The sequence below is a fragment of the Scomber scombrus genome, chromosome 22 (genome assembly GCF_963691925.1).
Source record: "Scomber scombrus chromosome 22, fScoSco1.1, whole genome shotgun sequence".
Taxonomy (NCBI): Eukaryota; Metazoa; Chordata; class Actinopteri; order Scombriformes; family Scombridae; genus Scomber; species Scomber scombrus.
In genome coordinates this window covers 4,558,387-4,586,297 of record NC_084991.1, presented here as the reverse complement: position 1 = coordinate 4,586,297, position 27,911 = coordinate 4,558,387, and the positions used below count along the sequence as shown (strand labels likewise).

Here is a 27,911-nt window from a genome sequence, read left to right as displayed (position 1 = left end):
TTCTGACATGAGTGAGGTCGGTTACTGGACTCCCAACATGGAAACACAGACCGAGGTTTGAAAAGACAATAACCATTTTCTAACCAGACTTTCAAAGTGTTGTGAATAATAAAAGGACCCGAAGAAGACAAACAAGCTCCAAACGTATTAGATAATCCTTCATAAACAAGACACTAGCTCCCATAGTGTTTCATACACCAGACAGAATGTAATGTATTTTTTTAGTACAAAGCATGTTGTGCATTAATGTCTGAAATTCAGTGAAAAGCAAACTGACAAAGACACACAAGAAGAAATACTACAGATGTAACTGTGGCAGTATTGACTTCCCAGACCTCAGCTGGAAGAAGCACATTAAAAAAAAAAAAATCACAATGAAAAAATGTCTCCTTAATAACAATGGACATTATTTATTCAAATGAGATCTGCATTAAGTCAAGGAAGGTTCTTTCTTAAACACCCAGAAAAAGGGCATCACATCATGCAATCAACCCAGAGGGATTTAAACATTCAGCTACAACAAATTCAGAAATGAGAAATGACAGCAAGTTCCAAGAATAGGTTACTGCTACACAGACACACTTAATTACTGCCACTTGTCTCCTTTCATAAAACCTGTTTTAATTACCAAAATAAACTCACGTCCTTTAAATCCTCCTGTGAGGTGATCCTTCATCAGTCTTCATATCAAACAAAGATGAGATGCGAACTTGTTGTTAAAAATTTATTTAGACATAGTTAACGTCTTTCAATGTACAGTAATATGCGTGAAGTCAGCTGACGTATATACAGAAATATTTACCATAAGCTATTAAAAAAAAAAAAAAAGGACATTCCTGCTCTTCTCCAAGTCTATCGTATGTTGAGCGGGAAGTTCAGTACAGTTAACTAAAATGTGCACCACATACACATTTGCTTCGGGGCAGTTTTTTTTTTTTTATCAAAATCAAAAATCCTACATCCTGTTACCCTGAGGCTCACCATCACATTATGCAGACAAGTGGTATGAACAGAATGTGGCAGACTGGTTCTCCTCCGTTCAGTTGGCAGTTTACTGATAATACGGCCGGTAGCGGCCCTGATCTGGGTGGTGGGGCCCTGGCATCTGGCCCTGTGGAGGGGGTCCCTGCATCCGCGGGGGTGGCGGCCCTCTTGGAGCAGGCCACATCCCGGGACTGAGCCCTCCTGGCTGGCTGAACGGAGGGCTGAGGGTGCCCTGGTCTTCGGAGAACTGCTGCATGGAATTGGGGTTGTAGTGATGGGGAGGGGGGGCGTTGACGGGGGGTCCGCTGTGTTGCGGTGGAGGTCCTGGTGGTGGGTGGTTCATGTAAGGGGGCATCTGACCCATGATGTGCCCAGGCGGTGGAGTGATTGGTGGGGGGGCTGTGGACATGGGGGGAGGAGGGGCTTGGTTGTACACCATGTGAGGTGTCCCAGAGGCCTGGGGAGGATGTTGCATGGGGTGGTTGATGGGTGGGGGTGGGGGAGGTGGGGGTCCGAAGTGCTGCTGCGGTGGCGCCATCATGTGGTGAGAGTGGGACACCACAGGTGGCTGGCCGGGATAGTCCCCAGGGTGATGGTGAGGGGGCTGAGAGGGTCCGCCAGAGAGGGGCTCCCGGGAGGAAGCGGAGGAGTCGTCCTGGATGGGCACCGTGATGAGGTTGCTGTGCTTGCGTGTCGTCAGCGTGATGCGGAACGGGTCGGGCCCGTGAGCCGAGTTCGGGGGCGGGGCGTCGTGGGCGCTCGGCGGCGGTGGCTGGCTGTAGGGGTCGTGGCTGCCGTGCTGGAGCGGGTTGGGCAGGTGGACGTGGTTCTTGGCTAAGTGAGGCGGAGGCACGCGGAACCGGTCGGGGACCTCGGACGATGGGGGCAGGTGCACGGGCTCCTGGCGGCCGGCCGAGGACTTAGCTGCCCTCATGTGGCGGTGGTTGACGTGGGCCTGCAGGTCACGCTGGGACAGGTATGTGCGCTTGCATCCCGGCACCACGCTGCACATGTAGAGGGAACCGCGCTGGCACTGCTCGATACGCTGCACCGGGTCTGTGCAGTTGTACAGGGTCAGACTGAACACACATACACACAACATCAGTCACACAAACACCACAAATCAGACTATACTACACTGACTTGCTGCTACTTACACAGTCTGAGGTCGACTTGATCTTGTTTATTTTTTATTCTTATGTTAAATTAAACATCTTGCTTTTTTATTGCTTACACTCAAATGTCCTCTTATCGAATCGGTAAAGGTTTTTCTCATCTTATTGCTCAAAGCTAAATGCACCTTTTAGCAAAATAATGCTACACCAAGTTCAGTAAATACATTAAAAAACAAAAAAACATTTGTGATACTAATTACTAGATGACAAGACGTGACAATATACAGTATAAAAACATACTTTTATCGACAAGCCTTTACTTGGATCACTGATTTGATGAATCTTACTGATTCATTGCCTATTTGCACTTTTCTCAGTCTTAATATAACTGTTTTATGATTGGCTTGTTTTTAATTGTGCTGCTTTGCATGACCAGCTGGTTTTAATTTAATTAGCTGTGTGTAGCAATTTGTAACATGAGTTCAGAAAAGTGCTCTATTATTATAAAGTGAGAAGTTAAATTTCACTATGATGATATAAACTACTGATAGCATGCCACTCACCCCCTCCTGTTCAATCATAGTATTTTCAGAGTAGGCATGCATGGCCTCTCCAACGGCATCTTATCATAAAACTACCTGAAAGCTACAAAACATTTAAGTAGTTCAGAAGTCTCACCCAGGGCACATCTTCTCTCCTTTCTTCTCGTGAAGCAAAGCGCAGTCGTAGCAGAAAACATGTTTGCAGGGAATCTGAGAGGTGAGGAGTTAAAGCAGGAGTTAGTCATTGATGTTTTTTTTCAGGATGTCTGCGGAGAGAAGTCAGGGGGGCAGAGTACCTACCATCCGTCCATACAGCTGGATAGGGAGACCGCATTTGTCGCAGAAGTGAATCGGTACTTCATCCCGCTCTCCGATCAAATTCAGCTGTTGCGGAAGGGACGAGACATGAGAATAACAGGTAACGAACTGAGCATGCAATTCTTCACACCACAGGACAAAAATGGAAGACTAATTCATTTACGATATTTCTGATTGTATGCATGAACCTGGTATTAGTGCTCAAAGTGAAAATGTGACAGTTGTTAGATCCTCCACAGCTGATGTTACCTTATAATCCCAAAACAGCGCCTGGGGGAATCTCCTCTGAGTCGCAAACACGTCTCCGGCTTTAGCGCCGCAGTCGAACCTCTCCTCCTGCTTGAAGCCAAAATTATCTGTTGCGCACAAGAGATAAGTATTAATGATGCAGACAAACCCCTTAAACACTGTTGAACTGTAATTCAAATGTACAATGAGTGATGGACTAGGTCTCCCACACTAGATTAAGTCAAAACCGCAAATTAAAAACTAAAAATGTCTACATTAAGCTTTCCTCCAACTTCAAGTTTGCAGTATTAATAAATAAAAATGTTAAGTTTGTCCTCACATGCATTTACATATTTCTTTCTCTGAGATTAGGTATCAAAGAGTTTCATGTCTGTCTGGTTTCTCAGCAGCAGCCTAAATGACTTTTCAAGTAATACTTCAACATGGACGATCCATAAGCGCCCTCCAGTGGTTAGAAAGATGTAAACAGGATGATGTTGCACTTCTATTTGAAATATTCTACAATATTTGATATTTTTTTTACTACACATTCTATATTGTCTAAATCATAGTATTTACTATATTTCCAGGCAAAAATGATGCCATGTTAAAAAACTGAGTATCAAAATGTTTCTGTAATATTGCAATAGAAAAGTTTTATCAAGTTATGTCAATGGCACAACAGAAAGACTGCCTCAGTAAAAGCATTGAGATTTATGACCCTGGCAGACACTGACACTGAATGACTCTTAACAGGATATTTGTTTAACACTAGAAACAGGTTGCCACGGTAGCCTGATGGTAAAAGCTCACAAGGGCTCGGCTGATTAATCAAATTTTATTTTTTAATTAAGATTTTGAATGATTAAGAAAACAAGAGAATCTATTTCTTATTGTGCTGCATTCCATTTCGCTCTCTGGTTTCGTCTTGTGTTATATACGCAGTGTATTGTGTGTTAGAGCGCAGAGATAGAGACAGCTCTTTCTCACAGCATGAATGGGCCTGAATTTAACAGTCAAATGTTGAGCGGTGCTAATAGACTTATTTAGACATGTACGGACTACGTTGTTCTAGTTTTAGTCACACTTTTATTGCTATTATTTTAGACACAGGGACACTTTACTTATTGTGTGTGGCCTTTTCGTAAATGCCCTTTTTTTTTTTTTTTTTGCTTTATACTGTTTGTTATTGTGTTGTTATATGTTTTAATATTGACTTACTGAAGGGGCTGCAGATGAAAACTAACTATAAGATGACTGTATATGGTGGTTGTAAATTACTACACTAATTACAACTACTTTTCTGTCAGCAGTTTGTTATTTTGAACATGCTTTTTGTAAGAAGCTGATTAGAAATCTGCTAACGTATATATATTATATTATAGTTTATTATATTATTATACCATTTCACTAAATTCATTGTATTACGAAGTCTGTCACTCTGTGAGTTTGTCGGCACCTTATCTATTTACTATTATTCAAACGTAGCTCCTTATTTAATCAAACTCTCACTTTAACACACTGAAACTGTGAACTGAACTTCTGCGATGCACCTTATGTTTCTCTGTTGTTGTTTTTATTGTTTTTTACTGTATCTGTTGTTTTTTTATTGTGTTGTACTACACCTGGCTGCTATGACAACTTAACCTCCCTTCAGGGTTTAATTAAGTAATCAATTTTTCTATCTATCTATCTATCTATCTTTGTCAGAGAAACTGGTGTTCTCCAGGAAGTAAAATCTACCTGTGGAAACCAGGTTTAATAAATCAGCTTTCTGGAGAAAAACTGACTGTAAGCTGCTTACTCAAGTGCATGTAAACACTGCTTGCTAATACGAGTCAATGATTTATGTTAAACCTCGTTTCTCAGAGTATCATGACCTTTGCTGCATGTCATTACACCTCTTACTCCTGCTGTTTTCTGCACCTACACTGTGACTGTCAAAATAAAATAAACAGCCTCTGTGATTAATCTCTAACTATCTCAACAAAAACAAACGCTATAATCCTGTTTTTTCTTTTGACTGCATGAAGTAATCTTAAGCTTAAAAGCAGACTGGAAACCTAACGCTTAGGGGCACGCTATACTGTGAGAGACAAACCCACCATCAGCTCCAGCCTCACTTTTAGATGGTCTGCTGCTGGGTCTCTGCGCGCGGGGCTGAGGTTTGCTTCTTATCGGCTGCTTGGATATGAGCTTGATGGGGATTCGTCTGCGAACGTCCGGGCCGCCCAGACTCCCAGAGCCGTCGCTTCCTTGAAGATCATTATCTGTTGGGGGGGAAGGTAGCAGAGGTAAACTCACGGTGCTGCTCTGGGTGTCACACTGCGGTTAGACAGGAATCTCTATGAGGCACGTCAAAATATAGGACACTGACTCAAAAGGATAAAACAATATTTTATCACAAACACACCTCTGTCTGCAGATGATGAGTACAGCATTCTGGAAAGTGCAAAATCTGGCTGAGTAATGCGGTTTTCTTCTTGTCCCTACAGTTGGATGTTTGAGCTTTACTGTGCAGAATGATGCATGTACAGTTTGTTTTCACACTCATCTGTTGAAAGTAGAGAGTTTCACTGTGCTCATTGAAAACCTGATTTTCTTTTTTTTGGGGGGGGGGCTACAAGCTTGACGTGTGAAACTGGTTTGGAAGCTAATCCTGGTCCAGTATTCCAACTTACACCGGTGTGATGTGGAAACTTGAAGCCTCCAGTGCACAAACACGGAGAATGGACTTCACATTGAAATAGGACACATTAGGAAAACGTTTAGAATTAACAATATTTGCACATTTATTAGGGATGCACCGATATATCAGTATCGGCTGATATACCCCTTGTTGACTAACATCGGCCCATTGGTAAATAAGATACAATTCGCTGATGTCAGTGGCCGATGTTCTGGCTATTGGCTGCTGACGATAAAACTCAAGACAGTAATAGCAACAGAAGCAGTAGCTATGGAAGTACAGAAAATGATTCAGTTGGTAATTGTTGCTAAAGGGATGTTGAAGCAAGAAAAAACTATTTCTTGTGAAAGTTATTAAAGATGCTCATTCAAATATAGTGTAATAATGGGCTGAATAACTTTAAACAATTCATCAAAAAACAAAAATAAACAAACAATAAAATCAGTATCAGTATATATCCGTTATCAGCCAAATTCTTATGTTAAAAATCTGTATGGGTCCATAATTTCACATTTGGTGCATCCCTAATATTTATAGATTCTGGAGGCAGAGAGTAAATGTCTTTTGATGGATTTTAACAAATTAATTTCACTTATTTTTGGAAAAACAGACACATATTACAATAAAAGTAGAATATTTTCTTTTCTTAAAATATGTCTTGAGGATGTTTAAGAATTAGACTTACAGAAAAGATGCGAGGCAAACGCACTGTGGTGAAAACAACATAACATTAGGATTAAGCTGTTTGGCTGGGACGGTTTGTGGAGGGGCGTTTCGGAGGATAAGCACAGCTCCGCAGCCCTCACGGTTGGGTTTGAGAGGGACATAAGGCCATAATAACCTACATAAACTATATACAAGCTAATATACATACAGACAGGCTGTATACAGACTTAATATAGTCTATGTTAAGTTAACCTCTAATAGCGTCTTAACTTTGGGTATCAAGCTAAGCTATGTTATCAAATAGAACCCCATATAATATATCATTTACCGTTTGGCTTTAGAACTTAGCGCTAAGAAAAGCTAAGCACCGTTAAATAACTCAATTCATACATTTCAGTAAACATCTTGAAGACATGCCATTAGTTATTAGTTAGCTCTTAGTTAGCATCCAGGTAGCATTCGCGCCCCAACTCAGTCGCAGTTTGCGGTTAGCTAACGCTACGCTACTAAACATTGATGTAATAAGGCACTGCTATCGTTCCCCATTCATTATCATACCTCTATTAACTCCGTTACATCGTTGCTTTTCTGCCCTGTGTGTTATATCCATTTAGCACTTAGCTTTCTGACAACTTTTAGTGCACACAAGTGATCGCTAGCCAGTCATAGCTAACAGTTAACCCGCACCACGCTAGCTTCAACGCTGTTCTACAGGATAACAGGACACCGCAGCGAAACCACGGACTGCGAGCGAGATGTGTTGCTCTATGAGCAGCTCTTATAGCGATACAAGTGAGTCCTACTGCAAAACAGATACAATATAATAAGAGGTTTGCCAACGTCGGCCCGAGTGAGCTTTTTGCTTACCGCTTTGGTCCATGATCCAGCGAGTGAACACAATGCATTGTGGGATACGACGGGCAAGGAAAGGAGGCGAAGGAATAGGAGGAGAGGAAGGAGGAAAGAGGGAAGAGGAGAGGAGGAGGAAGTGGAAGGGAGGAAAGAAGAGATGAGGAAGGAGGAGAGGAGGAAGTTGAAAGAGGAAAGAAGAGAGGGGGAAGTGGAAGGGAGGAAAGAAGAGAGGGAGGAAGGGAGAAAAGAGGGAAGGCGAGGAGAGGAATGAGGAGGGGGAAACCAAAAATGGTGCGAAATGAAAAGATGAGTGAAGAAAATAAGTTCTGAAAAAATAAATTTGGGACATAGTGTGACACAGAGGTTACCTTTAAGACTTCTACAGACATAATGATAATGTCTATCAGTGCTGAGATAAATAATAAAAGTGCTTAACTGATGATGATGTCATCAATGATGTCTAATTAAATGCAAAGCCATTTTTCCAGCTTCTTACATCTGCATAAGCAATGCTGATATACATTTTCCTGTTGCTATACAATGTAACACATTGTACAATTCATTTTAGCATTTCGTTTGTCATTTCAAATGATTTTTTTGTGGCATTCTGTAGACGAGTAAATGGGAAAGGAATAATATATAAATGTTCTATAAACTTTAGGATTGGTTGAAATTTCAATATTGATAAATAGGCTAGTGGATAGAAAGAAAAAAACAGTTTCATTGTGATTTGGAGGAAACTTCCTTAATTAAACTGAACAATTTGTGTAATGAAACTGTTTTCATTAACATAAGAGGTAGGTCGATGTGCACATAACTTAAAATTGTGACAACAATATTACAGCATATCTTGTATGGGTCATGGACTGGGGGGAAAGCAACAGTTTTACCTCAGTGGATGCCAGGATAAAAGAGACTGCAAAAGACTTTGACTGTGGGGAAAAAGATAGTGTATTTTTATTTACATAGTATGTGAATTTTTTTTGTATTTAAAAAAAATGAAAACAACATATTTTTTGGGAGTAATTTACTCAATTTTAATCATTTATTCAAAAACACGTGATCATTTCCTACTCCAAAGATCTTTAATATCAGTTGTGCCAGTTGGCACAAAATTGGCAAATTGATCTTCGCCTGACACAACCTCACAAAAAACAAGAGCTCATTTTTACTGCCATTATCAACAGCTTTGATACAGAAGTGGTTTTAAAAGGTACTACATGCTTTATATTCACATTTGTATGGCCAAAAAAACAAAACTAAAAACGAGGCAAAAAACAAACAAAAATACTTTTTCTACTATGTTTTGTTCAGAATCACTTTTACTCTTTCAGATTTTTTTTAGTTGCAAAAGAGTGACCTTTAACATGGGACTAAGGGTTGAAGAACACTAGTAACCTTTTTATTTAGGGGACATTTTGTCTGGCATATGCACAAAAATGGGGGTGCTAAAGTGCATTATAAGAATGTTAAGAACCTAACAATTTGAAAATTAGTTGAAGTAGTGTAGAAACAACAGTGCCGCATCATTCACCAAGTGTTTTGTGTAGTTGTCTGAAGTCAATGCTCGTCCTCGTGTGGCTCTACTGCGCGCTCTCGTAACCATGTCGCCATTTTGATTCGAAAAATATGACTGAGTTTTTCCTGCTTTGCATGCTAAACTTAGCTTCGCGTTTGAATTACTTTGTGCGTGAGTACGAACCATACCCGTTCTCTCTCTGAAATACGAGGCATTGCTATTAACGTGAAGTCGCCGTTAATGTCGGGGCGCTGTTCAATTGACAGACTTCTGAGCTACATTTTGGACTAACGTTAGCTAAGTTGAGCTAACGTTAGCTAACAGCAGCCTGTGCTGTCGCAGACTGACCCCTTCTTCAAAACAAATCACTCACGGGCTGATGTGTGCTAGCGGATAGTTAGCTGGATAGCTGGCTGCTTGACGAAAAAAAAAAAAAACTCCCAACAACAACCTAGCACAGTCAGAAAAGGAACAGCGGAGGACTTTAAAAATCTAAGGTAAGTTTTAAAAGACGGCGGTGAGTTTGAGCTCTTAGCTAGCTAACGTTAACTCCGACGCTGCAGAGACAAAGTTGAGCCTAAGTTGGAGATATATATTGAAGTGAACTCTGCTCAGTACACGGTAACTGCTGCTTAGCTAATTAGCTTGCGTGCTATGCAGAGGAAAGGAGGAACTAACTTTAGCTAAATTGTTTGCTAAACAGACAAGTCGGAGCTACAAAACTCACCAAAGCTGACAAACTATTGTTTGCCTAATGAGCTAACTTTGAGAAATGTTAAGCTGTTAAATGACTACGTTAGTTAACCTAACATAGACGCTTTCCTTAAAGGTTATAGCTGGCTGCCATTGAGATTAACGCCAATGTATTTTCCGCTTTTATCTGCCTCATAATACTACAATGATAGTTTTGATGTTGAACCGAGTCAAATGTTGAGTGCAGAATAAAGTGACTGGATTCATATGTGCGTTACCAGAGGCTAAAAAGAAGGAAAAAAAGAGCTAGTGTTTAACATGACTTATGAGAAATGTCATTAAACGTGACGGCTGTAATTGTTATTATTTTTAATCTGGCATTATTTGGTTGTCGTGCCTCTTCTGGAGTTGAAGTAAACAGACATCTGAGCTCCTACCACAAGTCAGTTGATGTGCAACTCATGCCAAGGCTACAGCAGATCAGTTTACATTTCTTTAGCTGCACACACACTGTCTTTCTCTCATTGTTGGACCTTCTTCCGCAACCAAAATATTACAGACGGGGATGCAGAGTCATGTTTTTTCCCTTCTTTTTAAACTGATGGATCCATCCTTTTAAACATCACTTTGTACATCATCAGCTACCACCTGTAATGCCAAGTGAGAAGATTTAATGATGGCTAATTATATTTAGCAGCCTACTAAACCATAAGGGCAATCAGTGTTTAATAATATGAATAAAAGAAACGTTATTATCATGCATTCAATACCATCTGTGTTTAAAATACATAAACAGGTCTGTTCACTTCATTTTTACAGTGGCAGTGCATCTAAGTGTGAGTAAGGAGCAACAGGCTGGGTGAGATTGTACTTTTTGTTTGCCCTCTGAAGTGCACCACTGCAGAGTGGTTGATCACTTTGCTGCTGCATCCACGAGGTATCCAAAGCATGATGATAAACATTCACCCTCCACCGATTGCGTCTTTTAATTAGAATTTGGAAAAAAAAAAGCAGAGCCTGTGTAAAACTGTAGGTGGTATTCCGTTGTTTTTTTCCACATTATATCATAGCTTAATTACAGACTATTGTTAGCTGAAACATCGCACATGTATGCCCTTTATGTGCGCCATTGTTCCTCTTTTCATCAGACTTCATATGTGCCAGTAGACTGTTTTTGTCGAGGTCGCCTCTGGTGGGTTCTATTTTGGATGTAAAGTCAAGCATTTGCTTTCCTGCTCAGTGTCCACAGGGAGCGTTTGGCGGGGTTATTATTGCACTTGTGTACTCTGTAAATGTATGCCAGATGGACGCCACCGACACCACCGCCGCTGCTGCGGCTGCTGGTGGTGCATGTGCAAGGGGAAGGGTCCTCCTCGGGAAGAGAAAAAAGGAGGAAGCACTTTGATTTCCTCCTTCAGTTTTGACTTCCACGATCAACAGCTGATAACGTGTTTCTCAAAGAGAGAGACACGGTAGCTTCCATAAAAGCCAGCAGATGCAGTAGTGTTTTGGCACCGCCGGTGTGTTAGGGTTGTCTAGATTTCGCTGCCACGGCAACCGCACCAGGAAAAAAAAAAACTTGAACGTACTTGCTTAGTCACAAAAAACATTAAATACTTGATTCTCCAGCTTTCTCCATTAACCGTCATCAGATAGCGGGCGTTTTAAAAGCCTCTGCCGCAGCGCTGATGAGACACGGAGGAGCGTCCACCGAATCTTGTTCAGCAGTTGTCTAAGTATAGAGTGATGAGCACGCACATGCAGCAGTGGCCGGGTGTGCTTTCAGGGTTGTTTAACCAACAGTAACCAGCCCCCGATTCAAGTGTCAGCCAGGGGAAGCAGCCACATAAACTCTCACAGTCATCTCCAAGCCTGAACAACAATGTACCAAAGCCTTATAAGTATGACAGATACAGGCTCATAAAGCAGTTAGTATAAAACCTGAAGGATGCACTCAGCAGTTTAGTCTTGTGGGGCATTTTCTTTTAGCATTACATGGTGAATATTGCTATTGTGTAGAGTTAATACTTATTGATGCAGGCATGCCGCTCATTATTACATTTGTTGGGTTGAGTTCTTCAGGTTGTTGTTACAACCTAAAAAACAACAACCCCACAACTTAACTACAGCTTGTAGAAGTGTGCTGGTTCCACATTTCCCATCAAGTAACTTTAAACAATAAATACGTTTTCTGAATTTAATTGAAGCAAATATCACACATGGTTATGACACTTTTTTGTGTGATCTGCCATTCAACCCATAGATAAATTCTATATGTGCCGTCTGCCTTTTTATTCATATTCTTTTGTGAATAAGATCAATAAAACCACCAAAAGGTCTGTTGCAGTTGAAGAGGTTAATATTCAGGATGTCCAGGTCATATAGAACTTTATACACAGTCCTACATTATACTTTTTAAGTGTAGTTTGTCTCAGTTACATTTATTTATGTGTTTTTCCTTTCCGTTATACAGCTGATAAAAGTTGGCCAACACTCAAATCATTTAAGCAGCTGTATTAAAGGAAATATAACCTACATCTTCTTTTTCGTGTGTCCTATAGTGTTTAGTGTCTGTGTAGAGAGGGGTGTCATCATGAATTTGTACTGACATGAAGCTCGAGATAGATTTTGACAGCTTCTCTTTGATATGAGCAAAATAGAGTTTGTACAACAACAACAAATAGAAGTGACACGCTTGCAAAATGCTGCCGAACAAAAAGGGTGAAATAACACACACAGCAGCAGCATCATGTCACCTTCTTCATTCATTCAGCTGAAACCTACATTGTGCAAACGTTGATTTAATTGGAGTTTGACGAGGAGGAGAGGCGAGGTTATTTCAGTCTGCTCTAACATCACAGTCATTAGCCGACATTTGGACAGACACCAGACGAGCCTCGTGACTGATAGTGAGTCTGTTTACCTACAGATACATGTATGTGAACAGTAAGATTATACTATAATTATTTATAGATGCATCTACATCCTACTTCACATGAGATCCGTTTACATCCTAGTTAGTTTACATTAGGTTTAAGATATCAAGTTTGGAAAGTGCAACAAACTTGAATTACATTACATTACATACATTTTAAATCCTCATTCACACACAGTATTTGTCTAAATGTAAAATGATGTCTGAGCGGTTTGCGAACACTCATTTCTCTTCAAATCTCGGCACACAGTCGAATAATTTCCCCCCTTTTTTCTTTCTCTCTCTCTCTCTCCCCGCCGTGCAGGTTATGGTGAGCCTCTCAGCGTCTCATCTCCTAAAGAGGCCTGCGTTTTAAAGAGGAGACCCATGCTGATAAATGCCAGGCCTCGCCACACACTCTGTCGTCTGCACAAATACAAATGCCTGCCTGCCCGTGGGGGAGGTCTGATTAAAGATATCCACATTTCATCCACTGGTATGTGTGAGCAGTTTACTGCCCGGCATTTCCGTCTATTTGTAATTATATAAACTACGACTGCATTTACTTTGACCGCTTTAATCCAACTGCTGTCCTTATTGTAAATGACATTATATTTGAATTTGCTATTTAAATAAGTTGCTTTTGTGTCTATTCAAATTCAAATGTATGTTTACATTTTATAGAGCAGATGGCATACATGCTATTTCATTCTATACATAGGCTGTTTTAATGGGTTTATATTATATTGTTGTTTCTGTTGCAAAATCTTATCAGTCTTACATTGATGCACCATGAATTAAAAGACACCTATTAGAAACGGTTAACAACACAGTTCTTGCAATGGATAGTAGTACTATGTTGTTGTTGTTGTTTCAGCTATTAGTTTAATGTCCTGGCTTACATCTCTGTTTACATCACTTTCCCGCCCACACTTCCTCTTCCACCTTCCTTCCCCTGAACACTCTACTTTCTTACCCCTTTTCTTTTATTGTTTCTGGCCACCCGCCGGGCCACTCAGGGCTGTGTCCCCCGTCCCAGCGGCCACCATGTTTTGGAAGTTCGACCTACACACCACCTCCCACATCGACCAGCTGCTGGACAGGGAGGACGTGACGCTGAGGGAGCTGATGGAGGAGGACGACGTGCTGCAGGAGTGCAAGGCCCAGAACCGCCGGCTTCTGCTCTTCCTCTCCCAGGACCACTGCATGCAGGAGCTGGTCAGCCTGATCACCACGGAGCCGCCCGCGGACCTGGAGGAGAGGAGCCGCTTTAAGTGAGAGCTCAGGGACTAGTGACTGGTGTGAATGGAGAAAAATAGACAAACACATTATACAGGATATGTTTAGAATCAGTACAGCTGTTTACAGTTTAGTAGTGTTATCCAATTTATCACACAAAGATCACACAGCTGGAAAATATCCCCACACAAAAAAACAAGAACTATACATCTGGTAAAAAGAAAGTAAACACATGTTTTGGCTACATGCTACTAAGTCACATCCTAATTGAAGACACTTTTCAATAAGCTGGTCTTTCAGTTTAAATTTTCTTATAATTTGAAGATATTAAAGGATTATTTGATTAAATTAGTTCTTTTTAAAGAACAGATACATAAAAGAAGTAATGGGGTTGTATGATTATATGGATGTTTATGTTTGAATCAGGTTTTCAGTACTGTTTGTGTCTCTGTGATACTACCACACCTAGTATATAATCCATTGGATTTACATGCATTCATTATTAATATAGTTTTAGTTTAGTTTTTAGTTTAGTTTCAGTCACATGCTCTCATCAAAAGAAAATATATAGTCATAATGCAACTGTTGGTTGTGTTCAGCTTCCCCTTAAGCTCTACTTTTATTTTACTTTGTTACATCCTGTTTTTGTATTTTTAAGCTTTAAACTGTGATTTAACCCTTTTTGATTATAATGACCTCTTTTAGACAAAATTAGCTTCAAATAATCAAGAACTAATTTACACATTAAAATCACTAATCGCACCAAACCTCACTCTCATTGTCCTGCGTTTCCTCGTAAGGTTTCCCAACATTGCGTGCGAGCTCCTGACATCAGACGTGTCCATTATAAACGATAAACTGGGCGCGGAAGAGTCTCTCCTCGAGATGCTGTACCACTTTCTGGAGCAGGACCCGCCCCTCAACCCTCTACTGGCCAGTTTCTTCAGCAAAACCATCGGCAATCTCATCGCCAGGAAGACTGAACAGGTACAACAACTTCTAGGCTTGGGTGATAGGTTGCTGAGGAGAGCATATTAACAAATACTGTACAGCAAACTATTTGGATAAATGATCACATGTTCCTCCCTCTCTCAGGTGATCACCTTCCTAAAGAAAAAGGAAGGTTTCATTGGTCTGGTGCTGAAACATATAGATGCCTCTGCCATGATGGACCTGCTGCTTCGCCTCATCAGTTGTGTGGAGCCTGCCCCCTTGAGGCAGGAGGTCCTCCATGTAAGCTCTAGAGATATTTGTATATACCTTCCTTTTTAAGTAAATACTTGCCTTTGAGTATCTAATGCTATTAATGTTGTTTTCCCTAAGTGGCTGAATGAGGAGAAGCTGGTTCAGAGACTCACAGAGCTAATCCATACCGGCAAAGATGAGGAGGTGAGCGTGAAGCATGCTGGGAGTTGACCTCTCTCAGATCATTTGGAGCCAGTCGGGTGTTGATTTCGCTTTTCTGACCCCCTCATTTCCCTTTCAGAGACAATCAAACGCGTCCCAAACGCTTTGTGACATCATTCGCCTTAGTCGAGACCAGGCCAATCAGATGCAGGAGAATGCGGAGGTCGACCCACTATTGGCTGTGCTAGAGTCGTAAGTTTACAATCACTGACTAAAGTAACATCCAGCTGGGGTTTTTTTTCTTTTTTTAGCGACACAGAATTGAACAATAGCTTGTGGCATTCAGAGTGAGTACATAAAGTATTGTGTAGCTTGTGATTAAAAACCTTGCTTTTGTGTTATAGTTCAGTTCAGTTCACAAAACTTTATTCGTCCCTCAGTGGGGGAACGAAGAGAAGTTTGCAGACATACAAACACATAAAACACAAAATCTGATAGTGCTGAAATTTGAAAAGGTTTGTGACTGGAGTTAATCACTGCTGTGTCTGCACATTTGATGGCAGACCCACGCTGTTGGTCACTGGTGTCACAAAATTAGATTTTGGGTATAATTAGTTTTTCTCCTTTTGAAGCCAGTTTGAGTTCAGACTGAAGTTGTGATCAGACGTGTGCTCGTACATGTCCACAGAAGTGAGGATTGTAAACAGTCAGATTTCCTCCTTCCTATGTCATTGTCTACTCCAGATTTGCAAATTCCTTATCTGGCATTAAGAGTTTAAAAAAGCTGAGCTCAGCTTGTAGTGTGTAAACAAACATTTCCTGGCAGAGCCTGTTTAGCCACAGGTAGGATTGTTGTGCAGGTGTGAGTTTTGTTTGCCGTTTCCACACTTTAATATTTATATTAATATAAGAAAGTTTGACTAAAAACGAACTAATGTATTAGAAGGTCATCATTAAATTGTTTCTATCTCAAATGTTCAGGCAGGAGAGTGTAGCAGGACTCCTCAAGAACATGTTTGAGGGGGAGAGAAGCGAGGCCTCCATCGTTAACGGAACTCAAGTGCTACTTACCTTACTGGAGACTAGGAGGTCTGGGTGAGTCAACAAGCCGAGTGCTTCCTGTCATGTTTTTCTTGTAAATAAAACAGTGAGATAGTAGTTTTTCTTGCTCTGGCTCTTCTGCGCAATCACATGGAGCCTTTTTTAATTTTACTCCCTTTTTTTTAGGAAGGAAAAGGAAATGGTTTGTTTTCTTCATTTTAAGTGTAGTGAATGGATGTTTTCGTGTGCTTGTGTCTTCCAGGTTGGAAGGGCTGATGGATCTGTATTCTCAGGGTTATGAAAGGTCTTACACTGTCAGCAGCAGTATTTTAAATGCCATTGAGCCCCATTTAAAGGACTTCCAGCAGCTTCTTCTGGATCCCCCCAAGGTAAAGCTGCAATGCACACATGAAGCAAAAAATTAAAAAAAAATAAGCACAAGAACATAGAAAGTGTTTATTAAATATAGGGCTGCGCTAAATGATGATTTATATTGTGTGATAATGGAAAAACACCTATTGTTTAATATTTTTCATCATTTGGAGTCCATGTTTGTGTGGATTAGATTAATAAATGACACACACAACACATAACACATAGAGGGGCTCAGATAAGACAAAACACACCTAAAAGAGGGGCTACCTATGTGGCATGGATGTGTTTTGGGTTTGAAGAGTCTGACATGGACCAGAAATTATTTATTCATTAAATGTACAAAAAATGTGCTGTATAATGATATGTTGATTATCTGGATATGAAATGACCCATGGTGGGAGATTTGGTCATATTTCACAGCCCTGTTAAACAATGATTAAACTATTGGATTAATAGTCAGCTCTGCAATACTTAATTGAAACTCAGTGTTGTTGGTTATTATAGTAAAAAATGCATTGACAACACTAGTTAATGTACTTTTTTTCATTCCCTCTACAGAAAAGTGCAATATTGACGACCGTCGGCGTTCTCGAGCAGCCACTGGGGAACGCCCGCCTTCACGTGGCCCGACTGGTGGCCGCCCTGCTGCAGACCAATGCCCCCAGTATCTGCCAGGAGCTCTGCAATCTTGACACCATGGACCTACTACTGGTACACTAAACCTGACTTATCCAGACTACGTTTCACAACTCCAAACCTTTGCTGTTTGTCATTCAGTCAGATTTTGTGTTACATCTCTCAACATTAGAAACAGATTTACACAAGGTTGGCTAATCCAAGGTTGGTCATCATGAGTCAGGGAAGCACTGGTTATCTTTATCACTCCACCTGGTCAAAGAGCAGAGGGTGTGGCTTCTTTACAGCAGTTCAACAGAGGATTGAAACTCTCCACTGCCCTCATTAAACAATATGAGGGTACTTAAGAGGTCATCTCTGGGTTAAACACCCTCATCTGATTTTAATAAACTTTGTTTGTTGTTAGAGGAGCACAGAACCAATTGTACATGTTGCTGAAATGCTTAAAATTGTTCAGGTCATGTGTATCTCCTGCTGTTAGTGGAGATCTCCACTCTTATCTAATACTGCCCTGACTTCTTCCCTCTTAAAATTTGCTCTTGCAGCATTTCAATGACTTTTCTCTACACTCTTCTCTCTCTCTCTCTCTCTTTCCCTGCACAGGATCTGTTCTTCAAATACTCCTGGAATAACTTTTTGCACTTCCAAGTGGAGCTCTGCGTGGCGGCTATCCTGAACCACCCTTCCTCAGAGGAGCGGCCCAGCCCAGGCCTCCAGAACCACGACGGGAAGCCTGCAGCAACATCGGCCGCCGAGGCACAGGGGGAGGCAGTGGAGACAGGCGGGCCCAGTGAACCACAGACCTCCATTCATAATGCCCTTGTGGCACATGTAGGTGGCTTACACTCAGTATCTCTGACGTCCCGGACTACACCCAGAACTCTCTCTGCTGTGTTGTTTGTAAGGTTTTGATGCACTTTCTGATTTCATCTTCGCAGCTCTTCCAGAAGTGTCGATTGGTACAAAAGATCCTTGATGCCTGGGAGGAAAATGATAAAATACAGTAGGAGCCTCTTTACATGCATGACTGCTATTTATTATATTGTTCTTCATGCTTAGTGTGTGATTTAAATACAGACAAATACATCTAGAAGTGTAAGAGTGTAGTTACTCTTCCTGTTGAAAGTAAGCATGTATGACTGGATTTCAGGGCTGAGGGCGGCACCAGAAGAGGCAATATGGGTCATCTGACCAGAATTTCCAACATGGTGGTCCAGAACCTGGAGAAAGGACCAGTACAGGTTCAGATCACTGATCTCATCAAAGGTAATTACATGTTTCATCTGGCGTAACACCAGATGAGACACAATCTAACTGAAAAATTGGTAAAAAAAATAAAATCCTCAGCGATCAGTGATGACTTTACTGATTAGTGGTTTACTGTTAATGCAGAGCTGCCAGAGGACTGCAGAGGTCGCTGGGAGAGCTTCGTGGACGAGACCCTGAGAGAGACTAACAGGAGGAACACGGTAGAGCTGGTGAGATGTAGTTTCAGTACAATTCAGCACTTCAGCATTAATTTCTCTTTGTTAAAGTCCTCTCATCTGCTCTTCTTCTCTCCCAATTTAAGCCCACTGTGTTCAGTGCAGCGAGGTAGTCAGGACAGGAGCGAGAGCAGCCCAGCACAGTGTCAGAGCAGCTTCTCAGCCGTTACCAGCCTCTCAGCATAGATTCTTTAGAGAGGAAGACGACATGACAGCACGCTAAATAAATATTTCTTAAAGATGGTTTCTGTCATTTAACGTAGTTCTTATCACGCAGATGTTTGTTCAAGGGCTCTTTTTTCTTTTTTTGTAATCAGTTATTTGACAATATATAAAAGGGGGTGTGACAACATGATTGACAGCCACCCTCAAACCCCCAGACAAGCCGAGCGGCCGAGCAGTGTCTGTTGGGAGATGGGAACATACGTTTTTAACTGTGATTCACTACCAGCTGTAGCTGTTAGTTAGCGGCTGGTTTACCTCTCTATGGCAGCTCCTCTCAGTGGCAGGGCAGCTGTCAGTCAGGATGAGGCAGTGGGATCATGCGACCCATAGAGCAGACCTGCCAGAGACCCCCAGGAAGTGCACTAGGCTTTAAAGCCAATTTGCCAGAGGGCCAAACTGTGTAATTATAACATGACTTGACGCCATTGGGCCCAAAAAGACTTTCCCCATAGGATCACATTGTAAAAGAGACATCTGTAAATGAGAGGAAACGTTTTTCAGAGCATCACAAATGATAAAATGGTTTTATTGTCATTTATGTTAGCTGGAGGGCTAAACCGGAAGTAGCCAGCTCGGCCAGCTTTAGTCACTAGTGTGCTGCTCTATGGGCCCAACGATGCAGAAGCTATGTGAAAGAGGAAGAACTTTTTTGGCTTCATGCTCCACTGAGCAGCTTTCATAGGAATGAACGGGGCTCCAACACTGCATCGAGTTCTCTTTATTCATCCATGAGCTGAGTTGGCTAACTTCTGTTTCAGCCCTCTGTTAATTTAAATGGGGTTAATATAATTCAATCATGTGGCTCTAAATTTTCCAAATGTTATTGGATCAAATGGATCAAATTCTGATAGTGAAACAATCATTTTTTGGTGGTTGTGACGCTCCAAAGAAATGTTTCCACTGATTTACAGATGTCTCTTTCACAATGGAAGTCTATGGTGAAAAAGTCATTTTGGGCCCAGTGGCATCACATGACGGAAGTTGCAATTACACGATTTAACCACGATGTCAGATTGGCTTCAAAGCCCGACACTTAGCCCGGGGGCTCGTCGCTAACACATGCTGAACCAAGTGCACATGTGCGACAGTTTTACAAATCTAGGGTTACCATCTAAGACACAACCCTTCACTTTTGGGGCAGGAAGCGGTTACGTGACATCCATCTTTGCTTCTCCACACATTTTTCTCTTCAAATTTGTCATTTAACAAATTAGAAATAATGTGAGCAACACAAGTCAGACATATTTATATGGTGGCCTCATTATTAGACTCACACTTCACAGTAAGTAGTGATGCAGCATTGATACCTGCTCAGTATTTGCAGGAAGAGGATTGGTAACAAATTGTAGGTAGGCCTTTGCACTGAAAGAAAATCAGGATAGTAGGGTCACAGGGCCTCTGTAACGTGGGAAACATCAGCACACCAAACCCAAACCTCTCCTCTGTGTCCTGCAGGTCAGCACCCACAACATGCACTCATCCAGCGAGGACGACGACATGGAGAGCCCCTTCCCCAACGACCTGTCGCTCCAACAGGTGAGACAGACTCCAAGAAAAACAAAAAGACAACGAAAGTATTGTCGCCATTGTTTTTTCCAACACCGTCTATTATGACATCACCCTTAAAAAGCGTCCTCTCAACCCTCCCCAGGCCTTCTCTGACTATCAGATCCAACAGATGACCGCCAACTTTGTGGATCAGTTTGGGTTCAACGACGAGGAGTTCAGCGAGCATGATGAAAATATCAAGTAAGCAGGAACAGCGCTTCACAGCTTGTTTTGCCCTTTTAAGGAAAATGTTTCTCTGCATCCCAACCAGAGTAAAAAAATCCTCCAAACCAGAGCTTAAAACTTGATTTAATTCATTCTCAGCACACACAATATGATTCATTTTAATACATCAGTCTATGTGTATGTTTTTAGTTGCTAAACTGATTCAAAGATCACTTTTTCCACTGTTTTAAAATTGTTCTTATTCTCTCTCCTCAGTGCCACATTTGACAGAATTGCCGAAATAAACTTCAATCTAGATGCTGATGATAATAGTGTAAGTGTTTAAATATTCCCTTCACTGAAAGAAAGTATAATAATCACTTGTTTTGCTTTTATTAATATCTCAACTAGTTCTGTTAATGTTGCTACAGCTGTGTAGAGTTTAATGCTGTTAACAGAATCATAAGTAACCTATTAACCTATTATTCACTGGCACACAAAAAGATCAACTTCATTCAAGTGTGTGTTTTTTCAAAGGCCAACGCGGCTGCTTTTGAAGCCTGCTGTAAAGAGAGGATACGCCAGTTTGACGATGCTGAAGAAGAAGAGGACATTTGGGAGGACAAGGAGATAAACTATGCAACACAAGCTAAATCCAGAACAAGGTAGAACTGATGATGAGATTGAGTTTTTTCTGTCTTCTGTTTGTCCTCCCTTTTTATCTTCTAAACATCTCTCCCATCATTCCTTCTCGGCCAGGTTTGGGGTGTCTCAAACCTCCGAGGGAAGCTCCAGGAGCAGCATGGAGAACGGAGGCAGGGAGCGAGACCGCGGATCTGAGTCCGACGAGGACGAGGACTCTGAGCAGAACACGTCAGAATCAGGTAGACTCACAGAACACGGCTAAATACAACGGTCAAAAGAGAGGAACAAACCTTTTAAAATAACAAGCTGTTCTGCCACGTTCCCAGGTCCTGGCTGGACAGCGAATTTCAGGGAGTCTGGAGGGAACGCAGCATCCCAAACCCCGGCATCATGGGACACTTCATCTGGAGGAGGAACAGGCACACACGAAACAGGCTGGGCCAACTTCACTGAGTTCCAGCCTTTCTCTGGGTGAGAGAATAACACAGAAAACAACTTTATTATGCAGCACATTGAACCTGCTTAAACCTCTTGAACCAGTTTAACAGGTATTGGAGATTCATTTTATTATTTACCAGCCAACTATTTTACCAATCAGGTGACCATCTCTGTAGAAGGAGATCATGTTCCTTATAGAATGAAGGTCTGCTGTGGCTGCAGTATAAAGAGGAAAATGGATATTTTGAAAATGTAAAGGCCATCAGAATGAATAGAAGAATTTCTGAAGTATTAAACAATAAATTGAGAGTTTGTAGGAACAGCTGTCATTCTTTACAGTGTTGAGACCGTTTTTCTGTTTCCTCGTGGTTTCCTACAGTACAGAGACTGAACCCAGGTGCAGCTCTCCTGTGGACTCGGGCAGCAGCGACGCAGATAAACAAGCCAAACAAAACCACGAGAAGAGCGGTGAGTGTTCGCCCGCATCTTCAACACCTCAGCAGACTGGCTGAATCCCCCCTAACCGCTCCTGAACACACCGTTTGGTTTCCGTTTCAGATGTTAGTGCCTCCCCCGGTGCTCCTCCGGCAGGAGAAGGGAGGAAAGCTCCTCTTGTGGCCTCAGACAGCAGCTCCTCCGGGGGATCCGACAGCGAGGAGGACGACAAAAACGCCGGGAACGCTCCTCCGGCCGCAGCCATCGCCTCGGAAACGGCCGGCGCCCCCGGCAACAAGACAGCTGACCTCAAAAGGTTCGACATCGCTTCGTCTCTGTTAGATGCTGAGCGATAAAAACCTCCCCTGCTGACCAGTCCACTCTGCACTCATACACAAAAACGCTGCTGTGTGTAAACATCTATATTTGAAACATAATTACCACATGGACGAAATTATAGCCTGGATGGGATTTGAAATTACTGGATTCATTCAGTTTTTTCTTTTTTAAGTTAAAAAAAAAAAATAACACAGGAGCTCCTCTGGTTCACAAACTTGAGCTTAAACTGAGCTTCAGAAGAACTTTGTAACCTGACTGAACTGAGTTAGTTTTCCCAGTCGTGTGAAAAATTACTATTTTAGATCATTTAACGCAGTTCATTTCTAACACAAGTAATGTAGGTCATCAATAATTTAATACATCCCACATACTTAAATATTAAAGTCAAATACACCATGTACCAGTTCAGTTGTTGTACTCTCAGTCATAGTGAAGATACCAAAGCTGTTTTACTCTGTGAAACAAAGTCTAACAGTATTAGTAGTAACACAATTTGCTTCACACAGTAACACACTGTTATCCAGATTATCCTGAATAAATCCAAGGCGTGGTGTGGACTAATTTCATTATATTTTAGCTCTTAATTCTTTCAGGATGTGTTCAGGGAGTATTTTCGACCGCAATAATCACATCCCTCATTACGCACACTGTTATGCAATGTGTCCATACACGTCTGAAATGCTGAATAAGGCACTTTGAGTTTCCTGAGCCCAAAATAGAATGTGTGTTCTTTTTGTGGTGAGGTCAAAGGTCAGGTACACTCAAACAGGAGGAGACATTGCTGACATAACCTTTTTAAAAACTGTGCTGAATCTGTGCCGGTGTGGACTAATGATTAACTGTTTGTGTGTGTGTCCTGCAGCGAGGAGAGTCCGGTGTCTCTGGAGAAACTTTCTCTGTCAGATCCTCCTCAAGCATCAGAACAGCAGCCGTCTGAGGACTCACCAGTAACCACACAGACCGACAGGAAGTAAGTACCCTACGCCTGTCGACACGCAGCATGCTGAAATAATGACCGAGCTACGGAAATGTCGTCATCGTCAAAGTAATTCTGCACAGTATATATCTTATAAAAGCACCGTCACAAGTCACAGTTGTGTCTTTGGCATCCTGTGATGGCCATTTGTCATGTTCTACATTTTATAGACCAAATGACTCCTTCAACTGAACAAATAGTCAAAATAAAGACATTTCAAATTTATATAAAGTGGCAAAGTGTGGAGGGAAAGCACAGCTAACCTGTTTCTTTCTGCTCCTTCACATGGAGAGATGTGCTCAGGAGGAAATGACAGCAGTATTGGAGGGTGAAGTGGGGACAGACCCATTTTGTGAAAGTGCTTTTAGTACAGAAAGCGGTTCCTGCTGTTCAGCTGGAGGAAATCCTGCACAAAACATGTCAGTGATTGACAGGCTGAAACAGGACGCAGAATAACGAGTGACGTTTGGAGGAATTGTTTCTATTGCTCCGATTCTAACAGCCGTGTTGATCATTTTTGTCTCTTCTTCTTTTGGAAATCTAAAAAAGAAAAGGCAAAATTCCAGATCAGAGTTCAGATAAAGTGAAAACAGCGAACTGAAATATTTAGCATTTTTAACTCTCCCTAAAGACATCTGGAGGCTGCAGGCTTTGTGTAGCTTGTTCTGAATACTGTGCTAAAGCTTTATATAGTTGATCCATGGTTGGCAAATAGTGGTTCGTGGGCCAAATGTGGCCCACTAACAAAGATATTCTGCCCTCTAACACAAACTTGCCCTTTTTATATTTTACATTGAATCTTATACAATGTAAAGACAAGACTCATGTAAATCCTAATAGATATGACCTCATAACATATTGTAACTTACCAGATGAATAACACAGCTACATATTCATTATAATTTAGCTGATCAGATTTGTCTCAATAGATGTATTTCAGTGGTTTATGTATAGGTTTATTGTTTTATTTGCACATTTGTAAAATAAAAGTCAGAGAAAAACAGTAAGTGGTGCAGGTGAGTTACAAACCCACTATCAGTATAATAGTAATATTAAATAAACAAATATAATTGACCTAAATAATATTAGGTACAAACATTGCAAAATATAATAAAGCAAAACAGGAAAAAAATAGTATTTGGCTTCAAATATAAATAAATCAGGTCACTGTTTACTGCATGTGGATAACTCATCAGTTATATTTCTGTTCTCACAGTGTAACACAGAGGATTTGTTCAACTTATTTCATTGATTGAAGAATAAATTGATGTATAAAACAAAGCATGACTTGTGTTGTGTGTGTATCTGAATGTTTCCTCTGTCACCTCTCACAGAGAGCAAACGCCCCCGCCACAGGAAGTGTCCGTCAACGGGCCGGTCTGAGCGCGAGCCGCCGGCGAAACCCAACCGGTTGGACGGCGAAGGGCGGACTGTCAGCCTCCTCCCAGAGTGACTCTCCCTTAACCAACCTCACTGCGACTATACGGTGTTTTTATTGAATCACTCTGCCATGTTATTGGACCCCGGACACTGCCAATCAACACCAATAATGAGGTGACGGAACATGTAATAAAAACAACAACAACAACAACAACAACAACACACACAGAAATATGGGGAAAAAGAAAAAAAACCCAACAGACAGGATGGAGTGTAGAGGAATCATCTTCAAAGCCCCCCCCCCACCCCCGATGTTGCACATAATTAACGTGCGGTTTTAAATGTAGCAGCGATCTTTTTGAAAAACGACAGATTCCGAGGGGTAACATCATCATCATCGTTTTTTGTTTTGTTTTTTTAAATGTCCCGAAAGATTTTTTCTCTCCTACTCGTTGAAAAAGCTGTTGGAACCCGATTGTTAGGGATTTTACACCGTCACCCCTGAACGGATAGCACAGGCTAATTTTTAAACAATGCCTCAACAATGATTTTTTTTTTTTTTTTGAATCCGTTTTTTTTTCTTCAAGCTTAAGAAAAAGCACTTATGCAGCCATTTACTGTACATTATAGCACAATGTAAGTGTTCTACCCTCATCTCTGCTGGCTGTCTTAGCTGTCCTCTCATCACCCAGATCAAGGTTTTTAATCATTATTCCCGTTATTTTTTTTTTTTCTCCGTTTTTTGTTTGTTTTGTTTTCCGTTGTTTTTTTTCTTTTGGTTGCTGTTGCTGAAACATCTCTTGTTGTCGAAACATCACCAGGTTAGTCTTGAATGTTTTGAAGTGCTTCAGGAGGGTCTGTCGAGGAGGAGGAGGAGGAGGAGGCGGGTCGATGAACAGAGCTCTAATAGTATTACTGTCTTTTGCTCATGTGCAATAATGTCAATTAGCCATTTTATTTAAAATGAAATTCAACATATTTCTTTTTAAAAAGAATCAATCTAGTGTCAGAGACTCATTGGGTGTAGTTTTGGGCAAACAAATTTGGATATAATCTCAATTTGAGGTTTCAGATTTTTTTAAATCTATTGTCTTTTTTTTTTTTTTTTCCTTCTTTTTAGTGCATGTATAACCGGTTCTCTGTTGACCTAGCTAGTGAGCTAAGACCTTCTGATTGTATTGACCTTTAAGTTCTTATTGCTATCCCCCTTGAATCAACCAAACATTATCTACCTATATACAAATATTATCTACATTTAAAAGTAATTTTACAAGCAATCTTGAGATTACTATTGTTGTCTGTTCCTCTTTTTTTCTCTCTCTCTCATTCTTTCTTTCCACCAAGCACTTACTCACAGGGCGAGAGTGGCATCTGGTAAGAGTGACGCTGTATTATAATTTTTTTGTTAGTGTTTTTTTTTTTTTTTTTTTTAAGTTTTAATTTTATTTCTCTCTCTGAGCAGCAGGATTGGAAAGAGGGCAGGTTCTGGGTTCTGCCGAAATCCAGGCCTTCTTTTTTTTTTTTTTTTTTGGTGTACTTACTTAAATCATTTTGACAGCGATCAGGTTCTACGATCATTGTTCAAAAAAGGAAAAAAAAGAAGAAAAAAAAGAAAAAAAATTGAAATTAAAAGTGTCTGGTTGACCACATTAATACCAAAAGCTTTGCTGTGCCCGTCTGGTTGTTGTCTTTCCAACTCTGCAAAGATCCAGCTGTCGTGTGTGAGTGTGTGAGTGTGTAACCTTTCTCTGATTCTCTCATCAAGATCCTTTAATGACACATTTATGTCTGGTTTGTCTGCAGGGAGGTCAGTGTCATAGGTGAGAGGTCAGACTACAGCGCAGCAGCCCAGAAGCTGGTAGGCAGCCACTAAACAGTATGACACTGATTGTGAGGTATTCTACAACAAAACTAACTGATGCAAGTAGAGTTTATTATAAAGAAAGTCACACAGATGTTAAGTGTAGTTAAAACAGCAGAGGATCTGGGTCATTTTTACGTTTAATTAGAAATATCATAGTCAGGTGTCCAATTAATGATTTCAGATTAATTTACAGCTTTAACCTGAAGAGTCTTAGTAAGTGCTGAACTTGTTTGTAAAAATGCTTCATTGTTTACAGGCAAACAAACCATTCACCACACAAGACAAGAGTTCTTAATATTGCACACAATAAATGAAATAAAAAATGTTTTGGGGGTTTAGATGAAAAAGAAATTGATTTTTAAATCATTTATGTACTTTGATACATAATCTCAGTCAACTGAGTGGCAGCTTTTCATCTTTTAGTCTATTAACTATAATAGTGTGTGTTGTATGTTACTGTCACCTGTTTTCCAAATCACACACTCAGTTTTATATGAGCTGCCCTGCAGGCAGCTGTTAGTTTGGGTGGCTTCAGTACACAGTGAAAGTCAAACTGAAGATTCAACACTCACTGAGATAATGAAAGCATGGTTGATAACATCTGTGGCATTTTTCTGCTATATTAGATTGTTGTGAGCAGATAATAAGAAGCTTTATTCAGGGGAATTTTTAGATTTGCTGAATAATTTTTAATACAAGAAAAGAATAAAGTCATATGACCTTTTCACTAAGTCCATGTTTGCTCAGTGTGAAAAAACAGCCTGCACAGTTCACTGCAGGCCAGTTCTCTGGTGATCTGATACAGGACTGAAGCAGCGCCTGCTCACAGCTGCAGCTTCAAACACAGAAGAAGCTGCTCTTATTAATACTATTATATGAATGAAATGACTGTAAGCAGAGAGGCTGGTTGTAGTGATGAACTATACAGTTTGTTTTAGCATCTTTCAGCTTCGGTTCAATATCACCGCTCTCATCAGTGTTTTCAATGGAAGAGCTCACTGTGCACTACCTGCTCAACACCAAACACACACTTTAACACAAGATGGTGATCATGGTTGAACATTAGGAGCTAAAGAGAAAGACCTCAGGAGTTGGTGGAGACTAAAACTGAGCTCAAAGGAGTGACTTTTAACTTTTTAAGGTTTTTATGTCAGTTTTGTTTCCAGTGTTTCTGCTGCCCTCCAGTGGCCAAAACATAATTTAAAGAAAGAAGGGTGTAGTTTCAAGTGTTTAAAAGCAAGAAGAAAGTAAAGA

The 27,911-nt window shown here is 40.9% G+C and overlaps 2 protein-coding genes across 4 annotated transcripts; one reads left to right on the top strand and one right to left on the bottom strand.

Moving 5' to 3' along the window:
• Nucleotides 1–430: 430 nt before the first annotated feature.
• cbll1 (Cbl proto-oncogene-like 1, E3 ubiquitin protein ligase) lies at nt 431–7,525 on the bottom strand. 3 transcript variants are annotated; one of them, XM_062444051.1, is made up of 6 exons: nt 7,410–7,525; nt 5,293–5,457; nt 3,209–3,315; nt 2,942–3,025; nt 2,778–2,851; nt 431–2,063 (listed from the first exon to the last, which is right to left on the bottom strand). In XM_062444051.1, the coding sequence occupies exons 1-6, from the start codon at nt 7,420–7,422 to the stop codon at nt 1,052–1,054; spliced, it is 1,455 nt and encodes a 484-aa protein (XP_062300035.1). In that variant the 5' UTR covers nt 7,423–7,525; the 3' UTR covers nt 431–1,051. The 3 variants fall into 3 exon arrangements, with proteins under 3 accessions (XP_062300035.1, XP_062300034.1, XP_062300036.1); XM_062444050.1 differs by lacking the exon at nt 7,410–7,525 and adding an exon at nt 5,601–5,757; XM_062444052.1 differs by lacking the exon at nt 7,410–7,525 and adding an exon at nt 5,601–5,756 and having other exon boundaries at nt 5,311–5,457.
• A 1,428-nt stretch (nt 7,526–8,953) lies between these two features.
• Nucleotides 8,954–27,351, top strand: LOC134004304 (serine/threonine-protein phosphatase 6 regulatory subunit 2-like). Its single transcript, XM_062443529.1, has 24 exons — nt 8,954–9,410; nt 12,846–13,016; nt 13,540–13,794; nt 14,560–14,746; nt 14,855–14,992; nt 15,083–15,148; nt 15,246–15,358; nt 16,088–16,201; nt 16,410–16,536; nt 17,081–17,233; nt 17,762–17,989; nt 18,097–18,161; nt 18,309–18,424; nt 18,551–18,636; nt 20,323–20,403; nt 20,519–20,616; nt 20,857–20,914; nt 21,118–21,245; nt 21,340–21,464; nt 21,552–21,696; nt 22,043–22,131; nt 22,222–22,414; nt 23,300–23,407; nt 24,748–27,351. Exons 3-24 carry the CDS (start codon nt 13,568–13,570, stop codon nt 24,794–24,796), a joined length of 2,694 nt encoding a protein of 897 aa, XP_062299513.1. The 5' UTR covers nt 8,954–9,410; nt 12,846–13,016; nt 13,540–13,567; the 3' UTR covers nt 24,797–27,351.
• Nucleotides 27,352–27,911: the final 560 nt, after the last annotated feature.